A 27047-nucleotide genomic window follows, 5' to 3' on the forward strand; every position below is an offset into this window, starting at 1 on the left:
CCATGTAGGCTGCCCACATTGGCACGATGTGGGCCCAATGAGGGTTAAAACACTGAACCATGTAGGCTGCCCACATCTATGCCTTTTTACAGACTTTGTCCAATATAAACTTTTATGTTGACATCACACGACAGAACTGGAACGACACTGGGCTGGTGTGGGCTTGGTGTGGGCTAGCCTGTGTTGGGCTTGTTGTAGGCAAGCCTGTGTTGGGCTGGTGTAGGCTTGTTGTGGGCTAACCTGTGTTGGGCTGATGTGGGGTTGCTGTGGGCTAGCCCCTATCTACCCTGCCCACCAAATACCCAAATGGCGCCATGTTTACTGGGTACCCTCCTCTGACCCACCTACATCTGTTGAGAAGCACAACAGAGCTGGAAGAACAGACCACCTCAGGGACAGCAGTAAGGTTTTAGATTTAGGGGTGGGTGAGGGGTTGGGATGGGTGGGATAGAGTGGTACGGGGCTCAGCAGTCACTGACCTCCTATAAGAAAGAGCTACAGGGAGCAACAACAATGACTGGTTTGTGGCCTTTGGAAAGTGGTGAGATGGGATTGGGCCTGTAATAAACAGAGGAGTTGAGAGGGCGGGTAATGGAATGGGCTTGTACTGACGTCAGCTTGTTTGTGTGTGTGTTATGGGGTTGTGTGGTGGGGGTGGTGGGCAATGGATTTCTGCTGAGTTGTAAGAGGCAGCACAGCAAAGCTGGAGCCAAACAGCTGCCCACAAACACAGTTACACCCACTGGGTGAAGAGAGGAGGGGAAGAGGAGGAGGAAGAGGAGGAGGAAGAGGGGTGTTGTTTGGATGCCAAAAATAATCTTCCATATCCATTTGGAGGCTGCTTTTCTGCTGGGAGAGAAAGGAGGGAGAGAAAGGAGGGAGAGAAAGGGGGGAGAGAAAGGAGGGAGAGAAAGGAGGGAGAGAAAGGAGGGAGAGAAAGGAGGGAGAGAAAGGAGGGAGAGAAAGGAGGGAGAGAAAGGAAAGTTAGGGAGAGTAACAAAGGAGAAGGGCGAGGGACGTAGAAAGAGAGACGGGAATAAGCTAGCCAGCACAGTGGAAAAAGGCTGGAAAAGAGGACAAGAACGCAGGAGTGAGACAGACAGAGGCTGTGCCAAGCCTCCCACCTGAGTGTGCACCGCACGGCTGTGTTTTGTGTTTGGGATTTCAGGGAAAAGGAGGAGAAGAAGGAGGGGGGAGGATGGAGCGAGGGGTGGGCCAGAGAAAGGAAGAGTCTACTGGCAGCGTTGGTTTCACACACCAGTGATGAAGTGAAGCCCCTCACAGGAATTCTTTCTGCTGCTGCGTCAGTTTTTTTCTCTCCCCTCTCTTTTCTTTCTTACTCACATCTGGAGCTGGGAGTCACTTCCTCTGTCTGTGCTGCCCGCGTTGTGTTGTGCTCTAACAGGGCTAGTCCTTTCATCCTCTACTCCCCCCCTTCTCCTCCTCCTCTGACGACACTCCAGGGAGATACGGAACACACCACGCCAGGGGGGCAGGACGCTCCAAACACACTCTCAGCACGGGACCGACCAGGGACCCTGGACACCCACCACCAACACCTCCGACCCACCCTCTGGAATCTACGTCTGACAACAGAGAGGAAGAGAGAGACTGTGGAATCTGGAGAGAACTGCAACCATCAGCTGAACTTTCTGTAGGGTGTTTGCCCTTTCCCTTATATGGCAAAACAACTGGGAAATCATTTGAATTTGTCTGACTTCTATCCACCACAGCAGGCTGTGCAGCAGGGTTTGTTTGTGTGGCTGACTGACTTCTCTTGGTTCTTCTTTCCTGTGTTGTTTGCATGCGGGGCTCTTATTGAGGGGACAGCAGGCAGGAGCATCGCCGGTGTTTGTGGTGAGGCTGCAGGCACTGCCCCCAGGGTGGTTGGCTAAACGCATCGTTGCTCCCCCCCCTCTCTCTCTCTTTCTCTCTCTCTCTATCTCTGTCTGTCTGCCTGAGGGAAACATCCGGCTGTCTCTCTGTCTGAGAGGAACATCCGGCTGGCAGCAACCTGCACACAGACACTGAGACAGTCGCTCTCTGCGGGGTAACTAACAGCAAGGTGGGCCAGAGTTCATCAAGTGGAAGCAACTGTAGTTCTGGAATCTGGACACATAGAGAAATCTGTGGGAGGGCTATTCACTCTGACTCTACAACGGCAGCAATCCTCAAATGCAACAGGATGTGTAACCCAGTAGGACCCTGGAAGGCGTGCCTGTCTTAAATGAGGAGGGCTGCTGTTGTGGTCCTGTCTCGACCTTACTAATGAGGACCAGGATGCTTGAGAAGCTGTGAACACTCAAGAGGATTGAACAACGAGAGCTGGTGACTGGAGGGTCTCATGGTGCCATGACACAGGTGTCTGAGACAGACTGTGTGTGTGTCATCTCTGACCTTACACCTTGCTGTTGGATTACCTTGTTGGACAGACAGACACTCCACTGACTGACCGGTGGACAACAACAGCGTCATTGTCATGGCGATGGCGGCGTGGTACCACCGTGACATCAGCCGTGTGCATGCGGAGGACTTGCTAGCCCGGGCTGGGAGGGACGGCAGCTTCCTGGTCAGGGACAGTGAGTCTGTGCCTGGAGCCTACGCCCTCTGTCTGCTGTGAGTAGCCTACCACCACACACACACACACACACACACACACACACACACACACACACACACACACCGCACACGCACACGCACACACACACAAACACAACATTCCTTTCCATCTCTGAGTGTGTATGTTCATTATCAACTCAGTGATGCTCACAGTCAGTGGAAGGGGAACTAACCTCATATTCACAAGTGCTATAGAGTGCCTCAATGTCTGTATTGTAAATGGAGTTAGCAGCCTGTCTCGCTGTCATCTCCATCAGTGTCACTCTGAGCTGGGCCAGCGGGCAGGGAGAAGGCTGTGGCTCACAGGGCTGCTGGAAGTCTATATCTCCTGAACATTCAGGCTGCCCTGTCTCGATACAGCCCAACCAAGCCTGGACAGTGTGCGTGTGTAACCCTGGCTTAGGCCCCCCCCATCCACCCCCTCCCTTCAGTCTTCCCTGGGGCCCCTGGAAGAGGGCGGGAGCTGCAGTGACCACACGGCTCTCTGTGCACAGCAGCCCCGAGCCAGACACATTCCTGAAAGCTGAGCCCCACTGCTGATCATGCTGCCCCCCCCTCTCTCTTAGCTGTCTCATTCTCTCTTTCCTCATTCCCTTTTCTCTCTCTTTTGCTGTTGTATTCTATTCTGTGTTTTTCCTGTCCCTCTGTCTCTGTACCTATTCCTCCTCTCTATGTTGTATGTCGGTCTACTGTACACTAATCTAATCTCCACATCAATACAGGTCTACTGTGTCTTGACATTATTCTCTAACTTCATTACAGGGAAATATGGATTCCTTCTAGATGAATGATACATGTGATTTTCTACCGGGCATCACAAGGCCAAGCTTTCAACAGGGGGTTTTATAGGCATTTACTGTACTGTGTTTCAAGGTTGTGAGAGGTAGTAGAGATAAAAGTTAGCCATCTATTGGATCCTTGACACAGACTAGTGGTATGATTTTGCTACCAAGTGATTATTATCGAACATGAAGCCCACATGCGGTCCAGATGAATGACACCCATCAGGCTAGTTTGTGTAGGTTGTTTCTTGTCAAACACATGGAAAAGGAGTCTTAGAAAACATCTACCAGAAAAAGTATTTAAAGGTATTAGAAAAAAATCGAAACACAATAATGTTGAGGTAAAGACCCCTGCCAACTAATATCAACATTTATATTTAGTTTAGGAAAAAAAATTCTGCTTTCTGTAAGTTTAAGAAACATTGCCTTGTGCCTTGAAATTCTGTTACCAAAAACCCACATATTTGTAAGATATTTTCATGAGGATGGAGAATAATAAAAGTTGACAAGTAAAGGTAGACCTATCAATTAGTTATAATGTTTTTACTGATATCAATTATGTTAATGAATTATTAAGTGATTTAAAGAGGGTGTGTTATCAGCTGATCATTGATGATGATTGATGTAAGTCCAATTTGTAAGTCGCTCTGGATAAGAGCGTCTGCTAAATGATGTAAATGTAAATGTAAATCTGATAGTTAGGGACAGATCGCAATTTACTGGGGGGAGGGGTGGTCCAAAATAGGGGAGGGTTGTCAAACTTTTATTTTGCTTTGGGGAGGGTAGTACGTTTTTTTTCCCTCCCCTTTAACAAGGTGTTTTGGTACTTCCCTTATGCACTACGCCTTTCTGCCGCTAACTTTTACTATACCACAGGTCAGTATATTCTACTAGTCTAACTGTCTATCCTGGCCTCTATCCACCATGCAAAGTGACAATAGTGGGAGGTGGATCGTTTGTACAGATCTGCAACAGGCTAACTAGCATATATACCACATATAAAAACATTCAAAGCTGCATCAATTTTGAATACGAATCTACAAGAACAAATAGGAATAGCTGATAGGCAGAGGAGAGGCCAGGTGCATCATTACACATGAAAGAACAGTGAAGAAATGACACACGCAGCTCAAAAATCTCCCCTATTGGTCTTGTTTAGGAACAATACAATTATCCTACCTATACTAGCCTACAACATCGCAATGCAATGAATAATTGCATTATCGTTTTCAAATGAGTACAACATTCTAGCCTACTCTGGGCTGCAGTGAAAATGTAATTAGAATAACGGCACAAAAGCCCTGTGATTTGAATGTTTGATTTGATTTGGATCAGCTGTGGGTCTACTCTCGACAGGCCAGTCTGGCTATATGTTTACTTCTGATACTGAATGTGCTGTCTGTTGCAGAACATCATTCTCCCAAGTCGTTCTATAATAATGTGGCTACATATGCTCACGGCAGGCCCAGTTATTCAGGAAAACTTAACACATGCTCTGCCTCCTCTCCAATCCGAGCGGCTATTCCTTGTGCACCTAGAACCCAACGCTTCAATATAGCCTAAATATTTATAATTTTGCTTTTTAAATGTATTACCTTTTATATATGGCATAAACACAACCAGTCACAATGTTTTTATCTGATTAGGCTACTTAAAAAGTCTCCTTTAGGCATGCGCACGTTCATCCAAAATATATAGTGCCTTAAGAAAGTATTCACACCCCTTTACTTTTTCCACATTTTGTGGTGTTACAGCCTGAATTTAAAATGGATTAAATTGAGATTTTGTGTCACTGGACTACACACAATAACCCATAGTGTCAAAGTGGAATTATGTTTTTAGAATTTTTTTGAAATTAATAAAAAATGAAAAGCTGAAATGTCTTGAGTCAATAAGTATTCAACCCCTTTGTTATGGCAAGCCTAAATAAGTTCACGATTAAAAATGTGCTTAACAAGTCACATAATAAGTTGCATGGACTGACTCTGTGTGCAATAATAGTGTTTGATTTTTGAATGACTACCTCATCTGTGTACCACACACATACAATTATCTGTAAGGTCCCTCAGTTGAGCAGTGAATTTCAAAAACAGATTCAACCACAGAGACCAGGAATTTTTCCAATGCCTCATAAAGAAAGGCACCTATTGGTAGATGGGTAAAAAAAACAGACATTGAATATCCCTTTGAGCATGGTGAAATTATTGATTACACTTTGGATCAGTCACTACAAAGATACAGGCGTCCTTCCTAACTCGGTTGCCGGAGAGGAAGGAAACCACTCAGGGATTTCACCATGAGGCCAATGGTGACTAAAACGGTTACAGAGTTTAATGGCTGTGATAGGAGAAAACTGAGGATGGATCAACAACATTGTAGTTACTCCACAATACTAACCTAATTGACAGAGTGAAAAGAAGGAAGCCTGTATAGAACACAAATATTCCCAAACCTGTATGCTGTTTGAAACAAGACACTAAACTAAAACTGGCAATGAATTGAACTTTAAGTCCTGAATGCAAAGCGTTATGTTTGGGCCAAATTCAACACAACACATCACTGAGTACCACTCTTCCTATTTTCAAGCATGGTGGTGTATGCATCATGTTATGGGTATGCTTGTCATCAGCAAGGACTAGGAATTTTTTTGTATGAAAAGAAGCTAAGTGCAGGCAAGATCCTAGAGGAAAACCTTGTTAAAAGTTAATTTGTGGAATTTCTTTCCTTCTTAATGCATTTGAGCCAATCAGTTGTGTTGTGACAAGGTAGGGTTGGTATACAGAAGATAGCCCTATTTGGTAAAAGACCAAGTCCATATTATAGCAAGAACAGCTCAAATAAGCAAAGAGAAATGACAATCCATCATTACATTAAGACATGAAGGTCAGTCAATCCGGAAAATTTCAACAACTTTGAAAGTTTCTTCAAGTGCAGTCGCAAAAACCATCAAGCGCTATGATGAAACTGGCTCTCATGAGGACCGCCACAGGAAAGGAAGACCCAGAGTTACCTCTGCTGCAGAAGATAAGTTCGTTAGAGTTACCAGCCTCAGAAATTGCAGCCCAAATAAATGCTTCACAGAGTTCAAGTAAAAGACACATCTCAACATCAACTGTTCAGAGGAGACTCTTCCTTAATATAGGCTTTTAAAAATTTATTTTTATTAATATTATGCAGTGGACACCTTAGTTTCTAGGCCTAAGCATGCAATGCCCTGATGCATTTAGTGTTCAAATCTTCAACAGCAGTCACTTTTGTTTATTGGCTATAAAAGTTTGCATATGCTACAAATTGAAACACAAGGAATAGTGTTTTTGTAATTTATTATTATATTTATAAGGACACGTTATTTTGTGGCTCATTTGGCCAATATCCCTCGTTTATTGATGGCGTTGGCTGCGCCAACCAGACAGAATATTGATGATGTAAATCAAGTGTTATCAAGTGTTAATCAAATGTTATGCTGCTGCGGCAGTACTGTTGATATTAAAACTAGGTAGCTAGCTACACACACTCGATAGGTGTCCATCTCAAGCCATGCATGTTTGGATACCAGTACAGGGCAGAATGGGGAAAAAGGTGCAAACTGGCGCGCGTGAGCTCCGTACAGGGCAGACCAACAGGCGCAACCAACGGACGGGGTGGGGGTGGGGGATGGCTAACTTGAAGACCTCATGAGGACTTGCAGACAATGGGTTCAGAACAACAACAACAAAACTTTATACTAAAATAATATCTATACCACCACCCAAAAGGGCACTTGGCGAGTGGGAAGGCAACACAGAACATGACCAACCCAGAACATTCATGGACTTTAAAAGTAGTTGAAATTTGGTCAGTCCACCCTTGCCTTGATTTCAAGGTCCACAGATGTTGTTTTTTGTTACACCTAGACAGGCTTTAATTTCAATGTCCACAGATGTTGATTGTTGGTCGGGTCTGGACCGGCCATGATTTGACCCAAACAAACATCTATGATTGGTTCAGATTTGGTCCGGACCAGACAAGAAATGAACCAAACATAGATGTCTATGTTTCACAAGTTTGGAGAGCACAGTACAGTACAGTACAGTAGAGCTCAGGAGAGTACAGTACAGTAAAGTACAAAAAAAGGTTGAGTAAACAATATCTCAGTACAGTACAGTCCTGTACAGTAGAGTAGAGTGGAGTAGAGTTCAGTACAGTACAGTACACAGTAGAGCACACGAGTTGAGTACACTATAATGTACTGTACTGAACTATACTGTACTGTACTCTACTGAGCTCTACTGTGCTGTACTTTGATGTCCAAACTTGTGAAACATAGATTTGGTCTTGTTTAGTGGAGGAGCTCATTAAAATGAACGTGTAGAATAATAACCAAATAGACAAAGGATGATATTGTATATTTCTACCATTGTGTACCTATTTAAGATACATTTACATGAAGATAATGACATTCATATCCATAATTATGCATTTCTGTGTAGTACAGTTCAGGGACCCATGATAAAATTCTGTTAACGCAATTCCACTTCACTTACTGTGGCTCAATAACCAAAATAAGGTGTCATTTCATAGCTGGCACCCATTCTTTCGGCAGACATCTTTTAATCTTAATCTGAAGGAGATTTTATCGAAATCCTTTTACCAAACTTTTCATCTGCACAGTTCTTCCAGTAAATGTGTTTTTGTAAATTGTTCAAAGTAGTTATTGTGCATAGAGTTGTATGGTTAAACTTTGAAATCAAAGGTTTTTGTTTGGCATACATTTTAAGTGAAAAATCTTAGTCTCAGCGCAGTTCCGTTAGCGTGGAATTGCCCGGTAGTAGTCATATAGTCCCACACTACGCAGTGGACCATGAAGTTGCTACAACAACCATCTAACTGAGTCACACCATCAACAAATGAGCGTCTTGTTTATCTTTAACAAGGGCAGCACATCTGCTCGTCCTTATTTTATTGTTACTTTAAAGCTGTTTTGCCTTTGATTGTTTATTTCTGGCCCATGACAGTGGTATAGTTCTATGTAGTGCTGTCTTGGAGTATATAGTACATTTATAAATGTTATTTTCCCCTTTTCAGGTTCCAACGGCACGTTCACACTTATCGTATTCTTCCTGACGCAGACGGCCTGTTGGCTGTTCAGGTGAGTGACCATCATCAGTTCAACTTTCCAAACCCCCCCTCACTTACACACATGACCTAATCCTGACAGTAACTAGGCGAATACTGTAGCATATACTGTAGCCTACATGTGCATGCATGATAGTATCCTCTTGTAGCAACCACTTTCGAGAAAGAATGGACAATACAATACTGTAGTTGTTGTTATCGTTACAACAGAGTTGTGTTATTGTCTGTCGTAAGGGAAACAGGAAGTGTCTTGTGTTAATATACTAGGCTCATTCTGCTACAGGCCTTTTTGTTTGAATGGTATCTCTGCCATGCAGCTGCATGCTTGGAGAATGACCTCAGCTCCACAGAGGAGAAATTGTGTGTCTTCCAGATTCCTGACCTACCCACTCATTGACCAGTGCTCTAAGGGGGATGGGTCTGTCGGTGCTTTGTGTCGTGGACAAGGATGTGTGTGTTGAGAGATAGTTGGACAGGGGATAGGGATGCTTTGAATTAGTTTGTGTGTGGTGATTGTATGGATGTGTTTTAGTTAGTGACTATAGGGGACGACTCCTTTCAAGAGCCAAAGCGCCTGGTCCTAATTATCAGGACGGAGAAAAAAATACAGTAACAAAAAATATTAGAGGCAGCCCACAAACCAGCCTGTGCATTCCTTTACCATATCTGGTGCAAAAACAACAGCTCAATAACAATTGTCTCATAGAGACAGTCATTTAATGAGTCTTTGATTTGAAAACACCATATAAACGTTATTTTCAGATGAGGGCTGTGCTCCAATTACTGTATCGCTGCTTCGCTTGTTTTCCACTGAAGTCAGTAAAGTCTCACTGGCTTTGTTATAAAAAAAACATTACCACGTAGGGATTACGTGGTTGCTTTCTTGTTTTTCTGAGGAGGCTATTTTATAGAGGGGATATTTTGAGCAAAAAGACAGGCCGTTTTTGTCTCCCTGTGTCGTTTAGTCTGTATTTTCTTTGTAATCACTTTTCAAGAGCTCCTCGAAAAAATGCATCAACCATTAGAAGAGTCCCTGGCAACTGGGGCGGGTAACGTCTGCCAAATTTTTTTTTTCAAACCACACAATGAAAACAAACTTTCTAAAATAAGTCGTACAGGAAAGGGGCTTTTAGTTTGCGGTGTTGCTGTGTGTGCCCTATTGGCCCTGTGTCTGAGAGTGTGTCTGTGGCGTCTAATATGTCTATACCCGCAGTGTGTGTGTGTGTGTGACTGGCACTTAATGTGTTTATCCATGGCTGTTGAATGTGTATTTCCCCCTCCATGTTTACTGTACATATCTGAGGCAGCTGGCTGTTGGAGTGTTGTTTACAGCGGGCAGCGTTTGTACGGTAGACTGGCTCAGAACACAGAGGTCGGCTAGTAAACTGCTGGAACACTGTGACTCATGGCAGCCAACCTTGGCAGTGACCAGAATGTGGGTGGCTGGTTGTGACATCATCTCCTGTCCTGTGGGGATAGCAGGGGTTTCTGCAGCCTGCTGGGCAGTGAGTGTTTGATGTGGTTCTTGTTCTGGCCATGCAAACAGAGGTGAGTGGTTGTGGCTTCTGTTTGGCACCTCCAGGGCCTAAGAGACTAGCACCTCTACTCCAAGGGATCCTCCTGAGTATATCCAGGTCGGTTGACTGCCAGAGCTCAGGAGACTTGCAGTCACATTGAAAAAATCCACCACCATTTTGTTTTGGTGGACAATGTTAGAACAACACAAGCGTATCCTGAACAGGTTCATATGGATTTGAGACATTTGTACGGTCTTCCAAGCTTTAGGAACTTTAGAGAAACAGTTTAGAAACAGTATCTTGATGGACGGGTTGCAGCTCATTGTGGCATCAGTTCAGGGAATTTGTTCATCTGTCCTGTACCTAAAGGAAACCCTCATGAAGATCACCTGTGTTGTGTAGGTTCTATATATATAATGTGTTTATGGTATTTTTGACCTTTCTGGGTAACCACAGCCCATGTATGTTCATTCTTATATGTTTGAGCAAATCGCTATATGTCTGTGAATGTCTATTTATATTATAGTTCTGTCTATACTGTATGTGTGTTTCCCCACAGACGTCTCAGGGGGTGCAGGTGAACTGTTTCCGTACACTGGGGGACCTGGTGTTGGGGTACCAGCACCCCCATAAGGGTCTGGTCACCCCCCTGCTGTACCCTGTGGGGAGGGACACGGAGCCTGGTGACGAGAGCTCAGGTGATGATGAGAAGCCAGGGCTGGTGTGGAGTCCCAGCCCAACCCCAGTCTCGGTCTGTACAGCTCCCCCCGCAGGACCCCCAGTCAACCTGCCCCCACACCTCCTCTTCCTCCACAGGCTGCAGGAGCTCAACACACCCAGGTACACACTCCCTAACACCAATCACACATCAGGAGAATGCAGACATACTTCCAGTTCCACACATAAATAGGGAACAATGTGCAATATTGGTCTGGGGTTATTTAGCGATGAAAGTACATTAGCACTTTAGCACTGAACCACTTCCCTGTGGCATCTAGGTATTCCCTTTCCCTTCCTCTTCAACATGCCTGAGTGGTGCGTTCAACAACGCTTACGTTTGTGAACGCTCACGGCAAACTTTGTTTGTTTTCAACAGAGTGTGTTGAACGTTTTTTTAACACAAACATTCCATTCCGTTCGTTTTTAGCTACTCTTTCTGGTAAAATAATGGATAAACCACGTAAAATATAGATTTTATACTGTGGTTTCACAGCATGGCAGGTGAGGTGGTTGGGCTGCTCAGTGAGTATCTGTGCAGTGAGCTGCCTCTGGATGTTGAGGGTCTACGTAGAGGAGCAAAAGGCCTACGCCATCTACACCAAACCCTGGGCACTGCATGCCAGGGACTCAACAGGTGGGTTTCAGCATGTTACTACTGCTATTACAGTTAAAGTGTTGTATGTCATTTAGTATTTGTGACGTGATGGATTTGTTGGTTATCACAGGGAGAAAATGAAACTGATTGTCTGATCCACAGTGAGATTGACCTGACCATGTCCAGTTTGGAGACTCTGGCCAAAGTGTTTGACCATCCCACCTGCCCTTTAACCTCCGCCAAGTCACAGGTACATCCCATCTGTGATATACCCTGTCTGTCCTACCCTCTCTGACCTACCCTGTCTGTCCTACCCTGTCTACTCTACTGTGGTCCACGAGGGACCCACAAACTAAGAAGACAGAAAACTAATGGAAATCTGCTTTGCTACGCCCTCTAGTGCACTAATTGAGAAAAATAACTTTCACAGAGCATCACTGTCTGAATCACTCATCTCTAAATATGTTCCATTCATGGGGTACAATTACATATTTATATCTGTATTGCATGCACATAGCACACAGCTACTTAATACAGTATATTACTGTTCCTCCTTTTAGAATATGGGTAGAGGTCCAGACATGGAGTTGGACAGCCTGCTGGGTAAGATCTCTGCCCTGGTCAGCCTGCTCTCCTCCCTGGAGAAGAGGGTATGTACCGACATATACACACACACTACCACCCAATGCAAATCAGTCTGATATTCATTGTCTACACAGTCTAAAGCTCTCTATGCTCTTACTGTGCAGGTGCTGAAAGCTCTTCAAGATGCTGTGACCAATCACAACTTGGCTGTGCAGCCTGCCCCTCCCCCTGTGCCCGCCCCTGTCTCAGCTCCAGCCCCTGCTCCTGCCCCAGCTCCTGCGCCAGCCCCAGTCTCTGCTCCAGCCCCAGTCCCTGCTCCATCCCCTGCTCCATCCCCTGCTCCAGCCCCAGTCCCTGCTCCAGCCCCAGTCCCTGCTTCATCACTAGTCCCTGTAGCCAAGAACCATGCCAGGCCCATACCTGTCCACTCTTTCCAGGTGAGAGAGAGAGACAAAGGTCTCTTCATACCTTTAGGGGGGCATACCAGCTGTTTAATCATATTTTGATCATCTTTGAGGTACAGTATTGTATATCTTGCATCATCTTTGTGTGTGTGTGTGTGTGTGTGTGTGTGTGTGTGTGCGTCTAGATTAAGATGGTGCGTTACGGCAGACAGACAGTGTCAGTGGACGTGGACACAGGAGTGCTGCTGTTTGACAGGAAGGCCGGGTCATTTGGAGTGGAGACAGTCTCACACGACCGGAGTAAGAGAATAACATCAACATCTAACATTACTTGACCGAGTTTGATAAAGAAGCGTTCAATGATCCTAATGATTCACCTCTTTTCCTTCAACGTGCATGTGTCAGTTCTGCAGCTGGTCAAGTTCCAGAGCAGTCCAGCCAAGCTGCGCATGGTAGTGGACAGTCATCACAACACCCCACGAGAGCTCACGTTTGAGAGTGCAAGGGTACATACAGGTCTACATTCATCTGTGTGTGTTGCTACCCATTGGATTCCATTGTAGTTTATATTGACTGAGAACACTCTCTCTTCCCTCCAGAAACAGGAGGCGTTCTGCCAACTGCTACAGCTGATGAAGACCAGACACTCCCAACTGAGTGAACCTGATGTCATCTCAGTGTTTGTGGGCAGCTGGAATATGGGTAACTAAGACACCAATGACACCTCACTGTCCTAGAGTGAATTTTACTGTCTGGCATCAGTACTTTTACTGGTATGGTTATGGCAAGTTATTACAGGGTTATTACACTGGAAAGTCACCATTTTCTTATTAGAAAGACAATTGTTTTATTGTAAGCACTAGATGTTGGTCTATTCTGAGTTGGACCCTCACTAATGATCTTAATGGCTGTGTGTCCAGGTGGCTCCCCTCCCCCTCGCAGTCTGCAGTCCTGGGTGACGTGCTGTGGTCTGGGTCGAACCCCAGACGAGTCCACAGCTCTGCTGCCTCATGACATCTACGCCCTGGGTACCCAGGAGAACTCTCAGGGGGAGAAGGAGTGGACCGAGCACATCAAGGCTACTCTACACAGCTACACTCACATGGAGTACAAACAGGTGAGCGTCAGCTTTTCCTCTATTGTTCTCCATTTATCTCCATTTTCCCTCTCTCTCTCTCTTATTTTTAGTTTATAGTTTTTTTGACACAGACAATGTACAATGAAAACAAATGTTTTAGAACACTGAGAAAGGAAACGTTGCACCATATTTAGCAAGCAGCTAATTTCTATCTGTAGTCCCGTCCTCTTTCTCCATCTCTCCCTGCTTCTTTTTCTCCATCTCTACTGTATGTGCTGCTCTTTTGCCATCTTTCCATCTCTGTCTCTTTCGTTCTGTCCCTATACCTTATTGTCCCTTTCTCCCAGCTTTCAGTCTCTCTGATTGACATACGTTTGCATTATGTCATTATGCCCTTGCTCACCTTATAGGATATCTGTTTGATGTACTTTTTATTTTACCCATTCATCCTGAAACACTGATTGGTGTTTATCTCTCTGTGACAGTTCCTTTACATGCTCTTTGTATTTGCACTTTGTCAACAAGAGGTACATAGAACAGGGTGTATAAACCAATAATGTATATAAACCCTGGATTGCGGATGCTATGTATTGGCCAATGAGAGGATTTGAAGCCACCAGTGGGCCATATTGGCACTCCCTAGAAGAGGAAGTTTGCCATTGGAATGAATGGAATTATACAGTATTTCAAAGAAATGTTTTAAGGACAAAATGACATGGATTTAAGTATTTTGTTGTTGTAGTGGGGACAGTAACATTAGAACTTTCAAAAAGTATGCTTTAAGGAAAATGATTTTATATATTAAAAAATAAAATAATGTTTAGCTCACATAATATAATTTCAATGTATGCATTAAGGTGTCTGTAATATAATACATGTGGCAAAAACAAATGTAGACATTAATAAATGCATTTCTATAGCTTCCAAAATATTTTTTTACAACGGTGGAGGAGTGCCAATATGGGGGCGCGGTGGTTTCAAAACCGCTTCCCCTGTTAGTCATCTAGTGTATATAAAAATAATTGGTATAAACTGGAAATCTAGAGCATCTTAAGGTTTTTTACTCATTCATTTACCAGATACTTACTGGAGTTAGCCTAGCAATAAAATGTCTAAAAACGATTGCTTATGTCTATGATTACTATACCCCCATGAAAAATCAAGGCCTATGTCTTGATTGCTCTGTTATAGTGTACTGTGGTGATATGTCCTGCAGGTGGCAGTACAGTCCCTGTGGAACATGAGGCTGGCAGTGTTTGTGAAGCCAGAGCACGAGAGTCGCATCAGCCATGTAAACACAGCCAGTGTGAAGACTGGCCTGGGGAACACACTGGGTATGATGCCAGGCCCCTACTTAGGTCGTCTATGGGTTGGCTACACATAACACCACATCCTCCTCCTCCTCTCAGAAAAGAATGCATAGTATACACATACACATACCAGTGGAAGCTGCTGAGGGGAGGGCGGCTCATAGTAATGGATGGAATGGAGTCAATGGAATGTCATGGAAACCACATGTTTGATACCATTCCATTGACTTTATTCCAGGCATTATTATGAGCTGTCCTCCCGTCAGCAGCCTCCACTGACACATACTGTACATTTGGCATGGCCTACAGCCAAAGACACATGTCAAACTCATTCCACGGAGGGCTGAGTGTCTGCAGGTTTTTACTCCTCCCTTGTACTTGATTGATTAATTAAGGTCACTACTTAGTCAAGAACTCCCCTCACGTGGTTGTCTAGGTCTTAATTGGAAGGAAAAACCAAAATCCTGCAGACACTCGGCCCTCCATGGAATGAGTTTGACACCCCTGATCAATGACATCAGAGCATGATTAACAGGAATGAGATGTTGTGTTTAATTAACTGAGGTTAACCTTTAAATGTCAATCTGTAAAATCTGTTTGTTTCCAGGAAATAAGGGTGCTGTTGGCGTCTCCTTCCTCTTCAACAGTACATCTTTTGGATTTGTTAACTGCCATCTGACCTCTGGCAGTGAGAAAATAGTCAGGTCTGTACATATTGTATGCACCAGTGGAGGTTGCTGAGGGGTGAACGGCTCATAATGGCTGGAACGGAGCGAATGGAATGGGATCAAACCATGTGTTTGATGTATTTGATACTATTCCACTAATTCAGCTCCAGCCATGACCACGAGCCCGTCCTCCTCAATTAAGGTACCACCAACCTCCTGTGGTATACACAACTGTATACATACCCATTTCCAATGTTCAGCTGTTTAGTATATAATTTGGGGGTGTTGGTTGACTGATAGAACATTAGGGTGATGTTCAACACAAATATCATCAGATTGATGTACAGTGTTTCCTTTTAATATAAGGACATGCCAGGGCTGTACAGTGTGTATGTTTCTACTGTATGTATGCAGCATGTCTATGTGTGTGAGTTTCTATGTGTATTCTCCTGAGTGGCGCAGTGGTCTAAGGCACTGCATCGCAGTGCTAACTGTGCCACTAGAGATCCTGGTTCGAATCCAGGCTCTGTCGCGGCCGTGACCGGGAGACTCATGGGCGGCGCACAATTGGCCCAGGGTAGGGGAGGGAATGGCCGGCAGGGATGTAGCTCAGTTGATAGAGCATGGCGTTTGCAACGCCAGGGTTGTGGGTTCGATTCCCACAGGGGGCCAGTATAAAAAAATATATGTATTCACTAACTGTAAGTCGCTCTGGATAAGAGCGTCTGCTAAATGACGTTAAATGTGAGTTGATGTTGTCCTTCAATGTCTCTCCCTGTGCTTGTGGTCCTGTCAGGAGGAACCAGAACTATGCGGACATCCTCAGGCTGTTGTCGCTGGGTGACCGGCAGCTCAGTGCCTTTGACGTCAGCCTGCGCTTCACACATCTCTTCTGGTGTGGAGACCTCAACTACAGACTAGACCTAGACGTACAGGTCAGACAAAACCTGTCTCCTCTACACTTTCGGTTTCATTGTTCCCCAGCAAATAGATAAAATGTAGTGTAACCCGAAAACAAGAATCTCCATAGACCCAGAGCCTTACCTTGAATTCTCTCATACTGAATCTCTATTGTTTTACAGGACATTCTGAAACATGTGTCCAAGCGGGAGTTTGATGAGCTCATGTGTGCTGACCAGCTAACGCGAGAACGACACAAGAGGAAGGCCTTCCTCAATTTCAGTGAGTAGCATCCTACTGGCATCATGTCAAACTGTATGTTTATGTGCGGGTGAAAATACCTGTGTTATTGATTCTTGTCAATAATTTCTGAATCTACCCCCTCTCTCTCCTATTCTCGCTCCATTTCTCTCTCTTTGTCCTGGTTAAGAGGAAGAGAAGATTGCGTTTCCTCCCACCTATCGGTACGAGAGGGGGTCCAGGGACAGCTACCTGTGGCAGAAGTACAAGACCTCTGGCGTGAGTCTACCTCCCTGTGGCACTATCTGACAACCTCTCAAAGGTACATTATGTCCAAATCAGGGTGTTGTCTGAATTACAGTCAATCCAAAAATGCTGAATAATCCACACAAAGCATCACTTGTGAGCCTTGTGAAGCAGTCAGCAAATAAGGATATTGCATAATGCTAGGTTGGGAAGCTTCGCTATTGCAACTAGTGTAACCTGCCCCACTAAACATTTTACACAAAGAAGTATAGCTCACTACTGGACTTAATTTATTTGTAAAACAATCAGTCTGTATTGGGGTTACAGGGGGTGGGTGCTTTGACGGCAGCTGTCATCATGGCTACTAAAACTACCTCACAGGCTGAAATGGCTGGTATGATTGGAGTGCAGTGTTCCCTACATTATATAATATAATTTTTCTAATCAATTCTATGTTCAATACGTCCGCATCAATCACACACAAACACACAATACATATAGTAATTATTCTATTCTGTGTCTACAGGTGCGTGTCAATGTGCCATCATGGTGTGACCGGATTCTGTGGAAGTCCTACTCAGAGACACATATCACCTGCAACTCCTATGGTGGGTTTAGGTTTAGGACGGGGATGGGCAACTTTGATGGGGGTGGGGGCCACAAAAAAACTCATCATAAGGGGCTGCAGTGTCTCATGGCTCTGCGTGCCCCCCCTTGCGAGAAAACATTTTAGCGGCCCCCCTCATGACAACGATGACAGAAATGTACGTTTTATGGTTAATCTCCTGCATTTCTGCACATTTTGCCTTGGGGAGGCGAAAAATGTAGCAGTTTTAAAGCAAATTTGCTGCAATTCTACTCATTTTGCCATGGGGCGGAGAAAAACATTAGCAATTTTGAAGCTAATTTCCTACAATTCCACACATTTTGCCATAGGGTGAAGGCAAATGTTTGCAGTTTTTTATATGATAACTGATTATCAATGGGCCCCACCCCGGTCAGTAATTCGACCATGCTTACTATAAGTTTAGATAGCTGGCCGCTAGACTAACTTACCAATCGAAAATAATTTAGCTGACATGGGCTAAATGTGTGGTCCTCTGTAGCTCAGCTGGTAGAGCACGGCGCTTGTAACGCCAAGGTAGTGGGTTTGATCCCCGGGACCACCCATACACAAAAATGTATGCACGCATGACTGTAAGTCGCTTTGGATAAAAGCGTCTGCTAAATGGCATATACCGTATACCAATTGAGTGACTGCTGATGCACACCCACATTTCGAAATTGAACCTTGTGTTTTCTATTATTCTAACTCTCAACAGTAAGTTGAGATCCCGACTGAGTTCCAAAAACCCCCCAAATATATACAGTACCAGTCAAAAGTTTGGACACACCAACACATTCAAGGGTTTTTCTTTATTTGTATTATTTTCTACATTGTAGAAAAATAGTGAAAACATCAAAACAATGAAATAACACATATGGAATCATGTAGTAACCAAAAAAGTGTTAAACAAATCAACATTTATTTTAGATTTTAGATTCTTCAAAGTAGCCACCCTTTGCCTTGATGACAGCTTTGCACACTCTTGGCATTCTCTCAACCAGCTTCACCTGAAATGCTTTTCCATCAGTCTTGAAGGAGTTCCCACATATGCTGAGCACTTGTTGGCTGCTTTTCCTTCACTCTGCGGTCCAAATCATCCCAAACCATCTCAATTGGGTTGATGTCGGGTGATTGTGGAGGCCTCAACTGATGAATTTTTATTTATTTTTATTTTACCTTTATTTAACTAGGCAAGTCAGTTAAGAACAAATTATTATTTACAATGACGGCCTACACCGGCCAAACCCGGACGACCCTGGGCCAATTGTGCGCCGCCCTATGGGAAGCACAACATCACTCTCCTTCTTGGTCAAATAGCCCTTACACAGCCTGGAGGTGTGTTGGGTCATTGTCCTGTTCAAAAACAAATGATAGTCCCACTAAGCGCAAACCAGATGGGATGGCGTATCGCTGCAGAATACTGTGGTAGCCATGATTATTAAGTGTGCCTTGAATTCTAAATAAATTACTGACAGTGTCACCAGCAAAGCACCCCCACACATCACACCTCCTCCTCCATGCTTCATGGTGGGAACCACACATGCAGAGATCATCCGTTCACCTACTCTGCGTCTCACAAAGACACGGCAGTTGGAACCAGAAATCTCAAATTTTGACTCATCAGACCAAAGGACAGATTTACACCGGTCTAATGTCCATTGCTTGTGTTTCTTGGTCCAAGCAAGTCTCTTCTTCTTATTGGGGTCCTTTAGTAGTGGTTTCTGTGCAGCAATTTGACCATGAAGGCCTGATTCACACATGAACAGTTGATGTTGAGATGTGTCTGTTACTTGAACTCTGTGAAGCATTTATTTGGGCTGCAATCTGAGGTGCAGTTAACTCTAATTAATTTATCCTCTGCAGCAGAGGTAACTCTGGGTCTTCCTTTGCTGTGGCGGTCCTCATGAGAGCCAGTTTCATTGAAAATGGGTCGTGGATGGGTATTCCAGCATGACAATGACCCAAAACACACGGCCAAGGCAACAAAGGAGTGGCTCAAGAAGAAGCACATTAAGGTCCTGGAGTAGCCTAGCCAGACCTTAATCCCATAGAAAATATGTGGAGGGAGCTGAAGGTTTGAGTTGCCAAATGTCAGCCTCGAAACCTTAATGACTTGGAGAAGATCTGGAAAGAGGAGTGGGACAAAATCCCTCCTGAGATGTGTGCAAACCTGGTGGCCAACTACAAGAAATGTCTGACCTCTGTGATTGCCAACAAGGGTTTTGCCACCAAGTACTAAGTCATGTTTTGCAGAGGGGTCAAATACTTATTTCCCTCATTAAAATGCAAATCAATTTCTAACATTTTTTACATGCGTTTTTCTGGATTTTTTTGTTGTTATTCTGTCTCTCACTGCTGAAATAAACCTACCATTAAAATTATAGACCGATAATTTCTTTGTCAGTGGGCAAACGTACAAAATCAGCATTTTTTCCCTCACTGTATGTTAAATATATTGATAACAGTCACTTATTAAATAAATACCTCTTATCAGTCTCATTCTGAATGTCGCATAATCCTTGAACCTGCAAGAACCCTAACCTTATTGATGAATCAGCAATACACAAATTGGCTTATTTATTTACTAACTAAATAATAACACAATACAAACACACATAGGTTATTGATTACTAACGTAATACAATTAAAACAGGTACCTAGTGGACTGGACTAACATTAGCATGAATGCTTGGGTGGTGGAGGGGTCAGAATGGAAGGGAGAGACAGAGAGTCAAACTATCGTGGTTACTTTGGAAACTACGCTACACGGAAATATAAATGCTTAAAACCACACTAAACGCTCATTCTGATTAGAAATGCAATATGTGTAGCTGTCCTCGATAGTTCAATTGATGATGTAGGACTCTGGTTTGCCCACCAGAGATTCCAATGTACTTGGTAGAATTTCTGGTCGTAGTGGTGGTCAGAATGGATACTTCAGATGTACCAGCGGTTGTCGGAGAGGAATTGTCCTTTCCAACTCGTGTCTTTAGTGAAAGTTCTCTAGACGACTATACATGCCAGCTGCAGACTGAGATGATAAGGTCTAGTGCATTGTCTTCTTCTTCACCTCGTGTAGAGGTTGAGAGTTTCAGAGTTTCTCCATTTCAAACGTGTGGACTAACCTCTCACGTTTTCTGGTCTTTCTAGTCTAACCATTTTGTAACGTGTAGCTTCAGCGTCACGCTTCTTGGTCTTGTAGAGTGTCAACCATTTTAAGCCGTGGGGCTTACTGGTCTGGTAGAAATTCAACCATTTGCAACGTTTGGCTCACACTTCACGTCTGTAGCGTTTCAACCATTTGCAACGTTTAGCTCACGCTTCACGTCTGCTGGTCTGAGGTGAATTTCGTTACGAGGCTTTTTATGCACTCGGGGTAAAAGGGGCATTCCATCATGTTTGTGCTCATCTGGGCGTGGCCACTGACTGAGAACAAATCAATATGGAAAACAATCATCTCATCTAGAATGCTAAAATCACATTGTTATCTTCACAAAAGTATTATTATACTTAATCATTCGTTTTATACAACCATTAGATGCAAACCCCATAACTGGGAAGTGTACACCCCCAGAGATATAGTTATTTTGTTCCACCGTCTTTAATGACATCACAACATAGTAACGAATTTGACATGATTGTTCTTTAAGTTGGGCTCCCGAGTGGCGCAGCGGTCTAAGGCACTGCATCTCAGTGCTTGAGGCGTCACTACAGACCCCCTGATTCGATTCCAGGCTGTATCACAACCGGCCATGATTGGGAGTCCCATAGGGCGGCACACAATTGGCCCAGCGCCGTCTGGGTTTGGCCGGTGTAGGCCGTCATTGTAAATAAGAATTTGTTCTTAACTGACTTGCCTAGTAAAATTAAATTAAAAAATAAAGTCCCCACCAATCATTTCCCACATTCTTTTAAGTAGAAATATTTTTTCACTATCCACTTTTGGATGTTGGAGTCTTGGCAGGAAGACTTCCTTTGTCTCACAGGGAAATTCCCTTTCCCAATACTGCATGGCACGGAAAATAAAGTTTCTGCAAGGAATTTACGACCGGTCATAAAACTGGCCCCCAGGAAAGGGGGTGTTCAAACCTTTGCCTAGCAGGAATCTTTGATCCTCAGCCCATGATGGCAAGTCATGACAACTGCTCAAACGCATTAAGAAGGAAAGCAATTCCACAAATTAACTTTTAACAAGGCACAACTATTAATTGAAATGCATTCCAGGTGACTACCTCATGAAGCTGGTTGAGAGAATGCCAAGTGTGTGCAAAGCTGCCATCAAGGCAAAGGGTGGCTACTTTGAAGAATCTCAAATATAAAATATATGTTGATTTATTTAACACTTTTTTGGTACTACATGATTCCATATGTGTTATTTCATAGTTTTGATGTCTTCACTATTATTCTAGAATGTAGAAAATAGTAAAAAAAAAAAAAATGGAATGAGTAGGTTTATTTGTTTAATACATTGTATTTTTAAAATTATTATTATTGGGTCGCTAGTTGCCCATCCCTGGTTTAGGACATATTTTTGGGGGGCTCATAACATTATCCTCAGACATACTGTAACAGCGTTGTGGTTTAACATTCAGACACAGCAAATTGGATATCATACTATTATTTCTCAAGGCGTTCCTAAATTAGACATTTTGTGGCCATTTCTTTCATTGTTTTCCTGTAAAATGCAAGAGGCGCTGTTAAGGTATGATTGGCAACTCCTACGTCCTCTGGTCTGTGGTCCTCAGACAAACAGTCAGTTCCTCACCGCAGCTCTGACTCCAGGGCACTGCTTTTGACCTCCCTCAGCAAAACTCCCCATACACCATACTCCATCATAGCCATTAAAGGATAATTAGTTTTGTCTATGCCACAGGTTTTGATGATAAGGTCGAACAACATACAGTGCTGAAGTGATCATCAGTGACATAAGAATGCTTATATGATGGTACAGTTAATAGCATAACGATAGTGGACAGGGCTGTATCATTATGACTGAGATATCTCTGTCTGTCTCCAGGTTGTACAGATGACATCTTCACCAGCGACCACTCGCCTGTTTTTGCCACATTCCATGTAGGGGTGACATCACAGTTCATCTCCAAAACAGGTGATTGTGGTTATTTTGACATAAGAATTTCTATGAATATACGTCATATAATATAACCTTTATGCTTGCTTGTGAGCCTCTATTGCCTTGTACTACAAACAGACCCAAGCTCGAGCATGGAGAGGGCCTGGATAGAGTTGGAAGGTGTTGAGGCCATTGTGAAGACAGCCAGCAAAGCCAAGTTCTTCATTGAGTTTCATTCATCCTGCCTTGAAGGTGCTTTGTCCTTAATAATCTTTTCTCAGCTAGTTCATCTAAAGTTCTATAATAAACTCTGTGACTTATGTGATTAATGATTTAAGTTGATATCTGTTTTGAGCAGAGATCCGCCGTTCCATAGAGAATGACTTGCAGAGCTGTGACGTGCCTGGTTTCCTCAAACTGGGCTGGTCCCCCAAGCAGCTACCCAAGGTAAATACATCAACCTGGAGCTAGATGACAAACTCATACCAAAGACGCATTGCTAACCTGTGTGTGTCTACATATCATAGCTTCTCCCGATCGTCTCAGACATGGAGTACCTTCAGGATCAGCACCTCCTGCTGTCTGTCAAGTCATGTGACGGGTTTGAGTCATACGGTTGGTCATTACTCCTTCCCTTCGTGTTCGTAACCGCCACCATTCACTATTTCCCCTCTCATCAGTCACTTAGCAAAAAGTAAATCAACGCCCTTTGACCCTAGTCATTGAGATGTTTTGAAGTGTATTTTAGGCACAGATCAAGGACCAGCGTACAGTCTTCAAATCTGAACTATTAGGGGAGAAAAAAGCTAAACTGACCAGAGATCAGTGTCTGGGCTGGGACAGCTTCATCCCACTCCAATGTTGACCCTACCGTTGACCCTGTAGGTGAGTGCTGTGTGGCGCTGCGCTCCCTCATCGGCACAGCAGAGCAGTTTGAGACATTTCTGACCCACCGGGGTGAGGAGATGGGCTCCATACGTGGGCGGGTCAGGGTCCACGTGCCCAAGGACCGGCGACGAACACGGGAGAAGATCTACGGTGGGTTCGCCTGCCTGCACTCCCGCCAACCTCCTCGCTGCTCTCCTCTCCTTCCTCTGCTTGTACTATCACTTCCCGCTGGGCTTCTGTTGCGACAGTCCACATGCTCTTTGGTTCTCCTGTGTATCTCTCAGTGCTTCCTCTATTTGGTTCCTGATTGATCCAAGGCTTTGCATTCTCTCTCTGTGGTCTCTGCCCTGGCTTCCTCTTTTGGCTCCTCGCTGACTGATCCTGACCAGATGCATCCTGAGACATTCAAAGGACACACAGTGTGAGTGGGTGCCATTTGCCCTATAGGTCAGGCATTATGCATTGCCATGACAACACGCATACACACTACCACCACACGCCAGGGGCAGCCTTTACCCCAGACAACACAGAACATATGGAAAAGACATGAGTTAGATGGTGTCCAGTAAACATCTATTTTGTCTTTTTCAGAGTGGTTCTGCTTTGAGAAGGATGAGAAGGGTCTGGTGAGAGGACGCTTGTCTCTTCCGTCCACTCGAGCACCTATCAGCCGGTGAGGATCTTTTTGGTGTTTTTCAAGTCACTCATTGTAAAACCAACCAACATACATTGTCAGCATATGATTCCGAGATATGATTAGTGATGGGAGTATGCAGTGTGGTTTGTCATTTAGCCTACTTTCATTATTATCTGTCCACCCATTTCAGATCCTCACCGCCTCCGCCCAAGCCGGCCCCTAGCAGTTACACAAACCCTGCCTACTTCATATTTGAAGGTGTGTCTGTCCTGGGCAGGGTAGAGGAATCTCCACCCCCTCGCAGGGACCCTCAGGTGGTCTGGGCCGGCGACTCCGTGCTGCAGTTACCCAAACTCTTTGGGGGGCATGGCTATGACAGGAAGTCCCCTCGCAGGTCCGACTTCACTGAAATCGAGATTCCAGGCATCCTGCCGCACTACCCTTCCACCAATCACCATCATCCACCCCAGACCAACTCCTCCTATCAGCTCTTCCCATCAAAGGACCCATCGCCAATCCCCCCTGCCCCAAGCCCCACCACCACCTCTCACTATCATGAACAACCCATACAACCACGACCAAGCAAGAACAATGTTGTCCAGGACTCCATCCTGCCTGCCAAGAACCTGAGGAACATGTACATGAACCACTCCGCCATCATCAGAGAGACCCCCAGGAGAGAACAGCCTAGGGTGCACCAACACCCTGTACGGAGCAGCAAACTCCCAGCCTTCTACCCCTATGTGTCCACCTGTGTGCCCCACACCCAGGCCTCAGCCCCCTGGGTGGTGGAGCAGCCAGTTGGGCCCCTTGGGGACCACTCCCTCACAGCCCTGCAGATTGCCAAGTCACTCAGCGAGGTGGACTTCTTCCCTGTGGACCTTAAGGCTCCATTTACCCCATGCCAGAGACCGGCCCAGAGGAAGGACCTAGCCATGGCTGCAGAAAGAGGCTACTGCTGGGAGAAAGAGGTGGGTAGATGTAATACGTAGAGCCTAGTAATGGGCCCAGGTCTTCTTCAGGTTTTCTAGGTCAGGTCACGTTATCAGGAAAAATGAGTCATAGCCCTAATACAGGGGGCCTCCTGTAGCTCAGTTGGTAGAGCATAGTGCTTGCAATGCCAGGATTGTGGGTTTGATTCCCACGGGGGGCCAGTATGAAAAATGTATGCACTCACTAACTGTAAGTCGCTCTGGATAAGAGCATCTGCTAAATGAATAAAATGTCAAATGTACTATGGCAATGGACAGGTAGACCTTTATCATTCATTTTTTTATGAGACATTTGTTTTGGTGTTTGATACAGGTCCTCCATGGAGCTCCAGAGACGGTGCGAGAACTACTTAGCACCCTGGGTCTGCAGAAGTACACTCTGGGACTCAGCCTCAATGGCTGGGATGACCTGGACTACTTCAGGTGAGAGGAGGAATGATGGTGGATGGAACCTGATTCGTTTGGTCTCGGTGGTCTAAGTCAGTCAGGGATAGCTAAATGACCTTTGCCCTCTCCACAGTGGCATCACAGAGGAGGACCTGCGTGCAGCCGGAGTGTCGAACCCGTCGCATCGCCGGAGGATCCTGGAGAACCTACCCAAGATCTGGGATTCACTATAGACCTACTCACTTTGTTTGAGTTCTCAAACTGAACCCAATGGACGTCAGGGACAGATGCCTGCCCTAATGGACTACTCACTATCTCTTCCACTCACCGCCCTTTTATTTACAGTAAAAATGACTTTCTAGTAAGCAAACACACAGACATGGTGCATGTCCCATGAAATCCTCATCTCATATCCGTTTCCATACCTTAAAATGAGAGATGTGGATTCAAGCCATGGTCAAACATTTGTTATATCCAATTTAGATCCACATAGCTAAATATTGATTATGTGTCTCCCCAGCAGTCACCGACGAGAGTGTTTACTGAGCAATCACACGCATCACCTCCTCCCCTGCCCTTTCCACTGCTTTACCGTTATAAAGAACAGCACAGAGCTTGTAAAATCAATCAATAAGGGCCATGGAGGATGAAATGTATAGCTGTACATATTTACCAGTACACATTTTAACATGGCCTGGAAAGTTAATAAGATAAGGTCTCGCTTTCTGTTTACTGTCTGATGGTATTGTTATGTTGTCACTGTGGTGTAGCTGTTGTTAGTGATAAGAGGGGAATCCAGTGGGAGGAATATGTGAACTCTGGGCTCGTTTATTTACATTCTTACTCTTACATTGTAGATCTTGTTTCTCTATTCAATTTTCTCTCCCTTAGCTAATAACTCGTGTGTGCTCACAAGATAATAAAGAGGCACCCACCCATTTAACATGAACATCACAGTCACTTAATCAATGCTTCTGTGAACTTTTTTTATTTTTTTTTACTGCCTTTTAAAAACGGAATTGTATAAAACTAACTGTTGACATATGTGGGTTCTTAGACACTGCTACTGTGTGAAGATCGATGGCATAAAACCTGTACTTGACGCCTGTGGTTCTTTTCCTGTGGTTCTTTGCAAGTGGCGCTACTTTGCTCATCATCTGAACTTTAGATATACATTTAACTGTGGATCTTGGAAGTTTACTACTTTATTTTCTGAAGGTTGTTGAATTAAGGAAATTAGTATTACATGTAGGCTATATTACATTTATTCAACCAAATGGGGCACGACGTGAATAAAACAATGTTATGACAACATTATGATATTAATATATATTTATTAGGACATTTGGGACCATGTAATACAAAGGAAATTGAGCATGGGGAGGTTCCATATCCCAGACTGTACTATGGAATTATGTTTGTTTTGTCTTCATATAAAACTATAAAACTATCCACACAAAGTGGGTATTTCCTCTCTTTATGATACAGGCCTTGCTGGCACAGAAATACAATGACGGCAAAACAAATCGACCATGCCTTGATATAATCAACCTACAATGGTATACCTAGATACAGTATATAAACACAACTATATTGCAATCTTTATAGAAATGACAGAAATACAATTGAATGGCTATCAGCATTTGCTTAAATTGCAATATTATAACAGGTTTAGTTATTATCTTT

General features: G+C 44.3%; 1 protein-coding gene across 1 annotated transcript; it reads left to right on the top strand.

The window, feature by feature from the left end:
* Positions 1 to 1248: 1248 nt before the first annotated feature.
* On the top strand, positions 1249 to 26471 carry LOC121543002 (phosphatidylinositol 3,4,5-trisphosphate 5-phosphatase 2B). The gene is made up of 26 exons (XM_041852677.2): positions 1249 to 2616; positions 8466 to 8529; positions 10593 to 10873; positions 11247 to 11387; positions 11511 to 11598; positions 11909 to 11998; positions 12098 to 12370; positions 12523 to 12637; positions 12743 to 12843; positions 12937 to 13039; positions 13258 to 13454; positions 14632 to 14749; positions 15333 to 15429; positions 16190 to 16328; positions 16476 to 16575; positions 16724 to 16812; positions 17306 to 17387; positions 22404 to 22493; positions 22596 to 22709; positions 22816 to 22904; positions 22985 to 23072; positions 23343 to 23495; positions 23937 to 24018; positions 24173 to 24953; positions 25288 to 25397; positions 25495 to 26471. Exons 1-26 carry the CDS (start codon positions 2480 to 2482, stop codon positions 25592 to 25594), a joined length of 3822 nt encoding a protein of 1273 aa, XP_041708611.2. The 5' UTR covers positions 1249 to 2479; the 3' UTR covers positions 25595 to 26471.
* The last annotated feature ends 576 nt before the right edge of the window (positions 26472 to 27047 follow it).

The sequence above is a fragment of the Coregonus clupeaformis genome, chromosome 3 (assembly GCF_020615455.1).
Source record: "Coregonus clupeaformis isolate EN_2021a chromosome 3, ASM2061545v1, whole genome shotgun sequence".
Classification (NCBI taxonomy): domain Eukaryota; kingdom Metazoa; phylum Chordata; class Actinopteri; order Salmoniformes; family Salmonidae; genus Coregonus; species Coregonus clupeaformis.

Coding starts and splice junctions, on each gene's coding strand:
- LOC121543002 (XM_041852677.2), top strand. CDS start 2,480: ATGGCGATGGCGGCGTGGTACCACCGTGACATCAGCCGTGTGCATGCG. Junction 11,599..11,908: donor TAACCTCCGCCAAGTCACAG/GTACATCCCATC, acceptor TCCTCCTTTTAG/AATATGGGTAGAGGTCCAGA. Junction 13,455..14,631: donor CTCACATGGAGTACAAACAG/GTGAGCGTCAGC, acceptor TATGTCCTGCAG/GTGGCAGTACAGTCCCTGTG.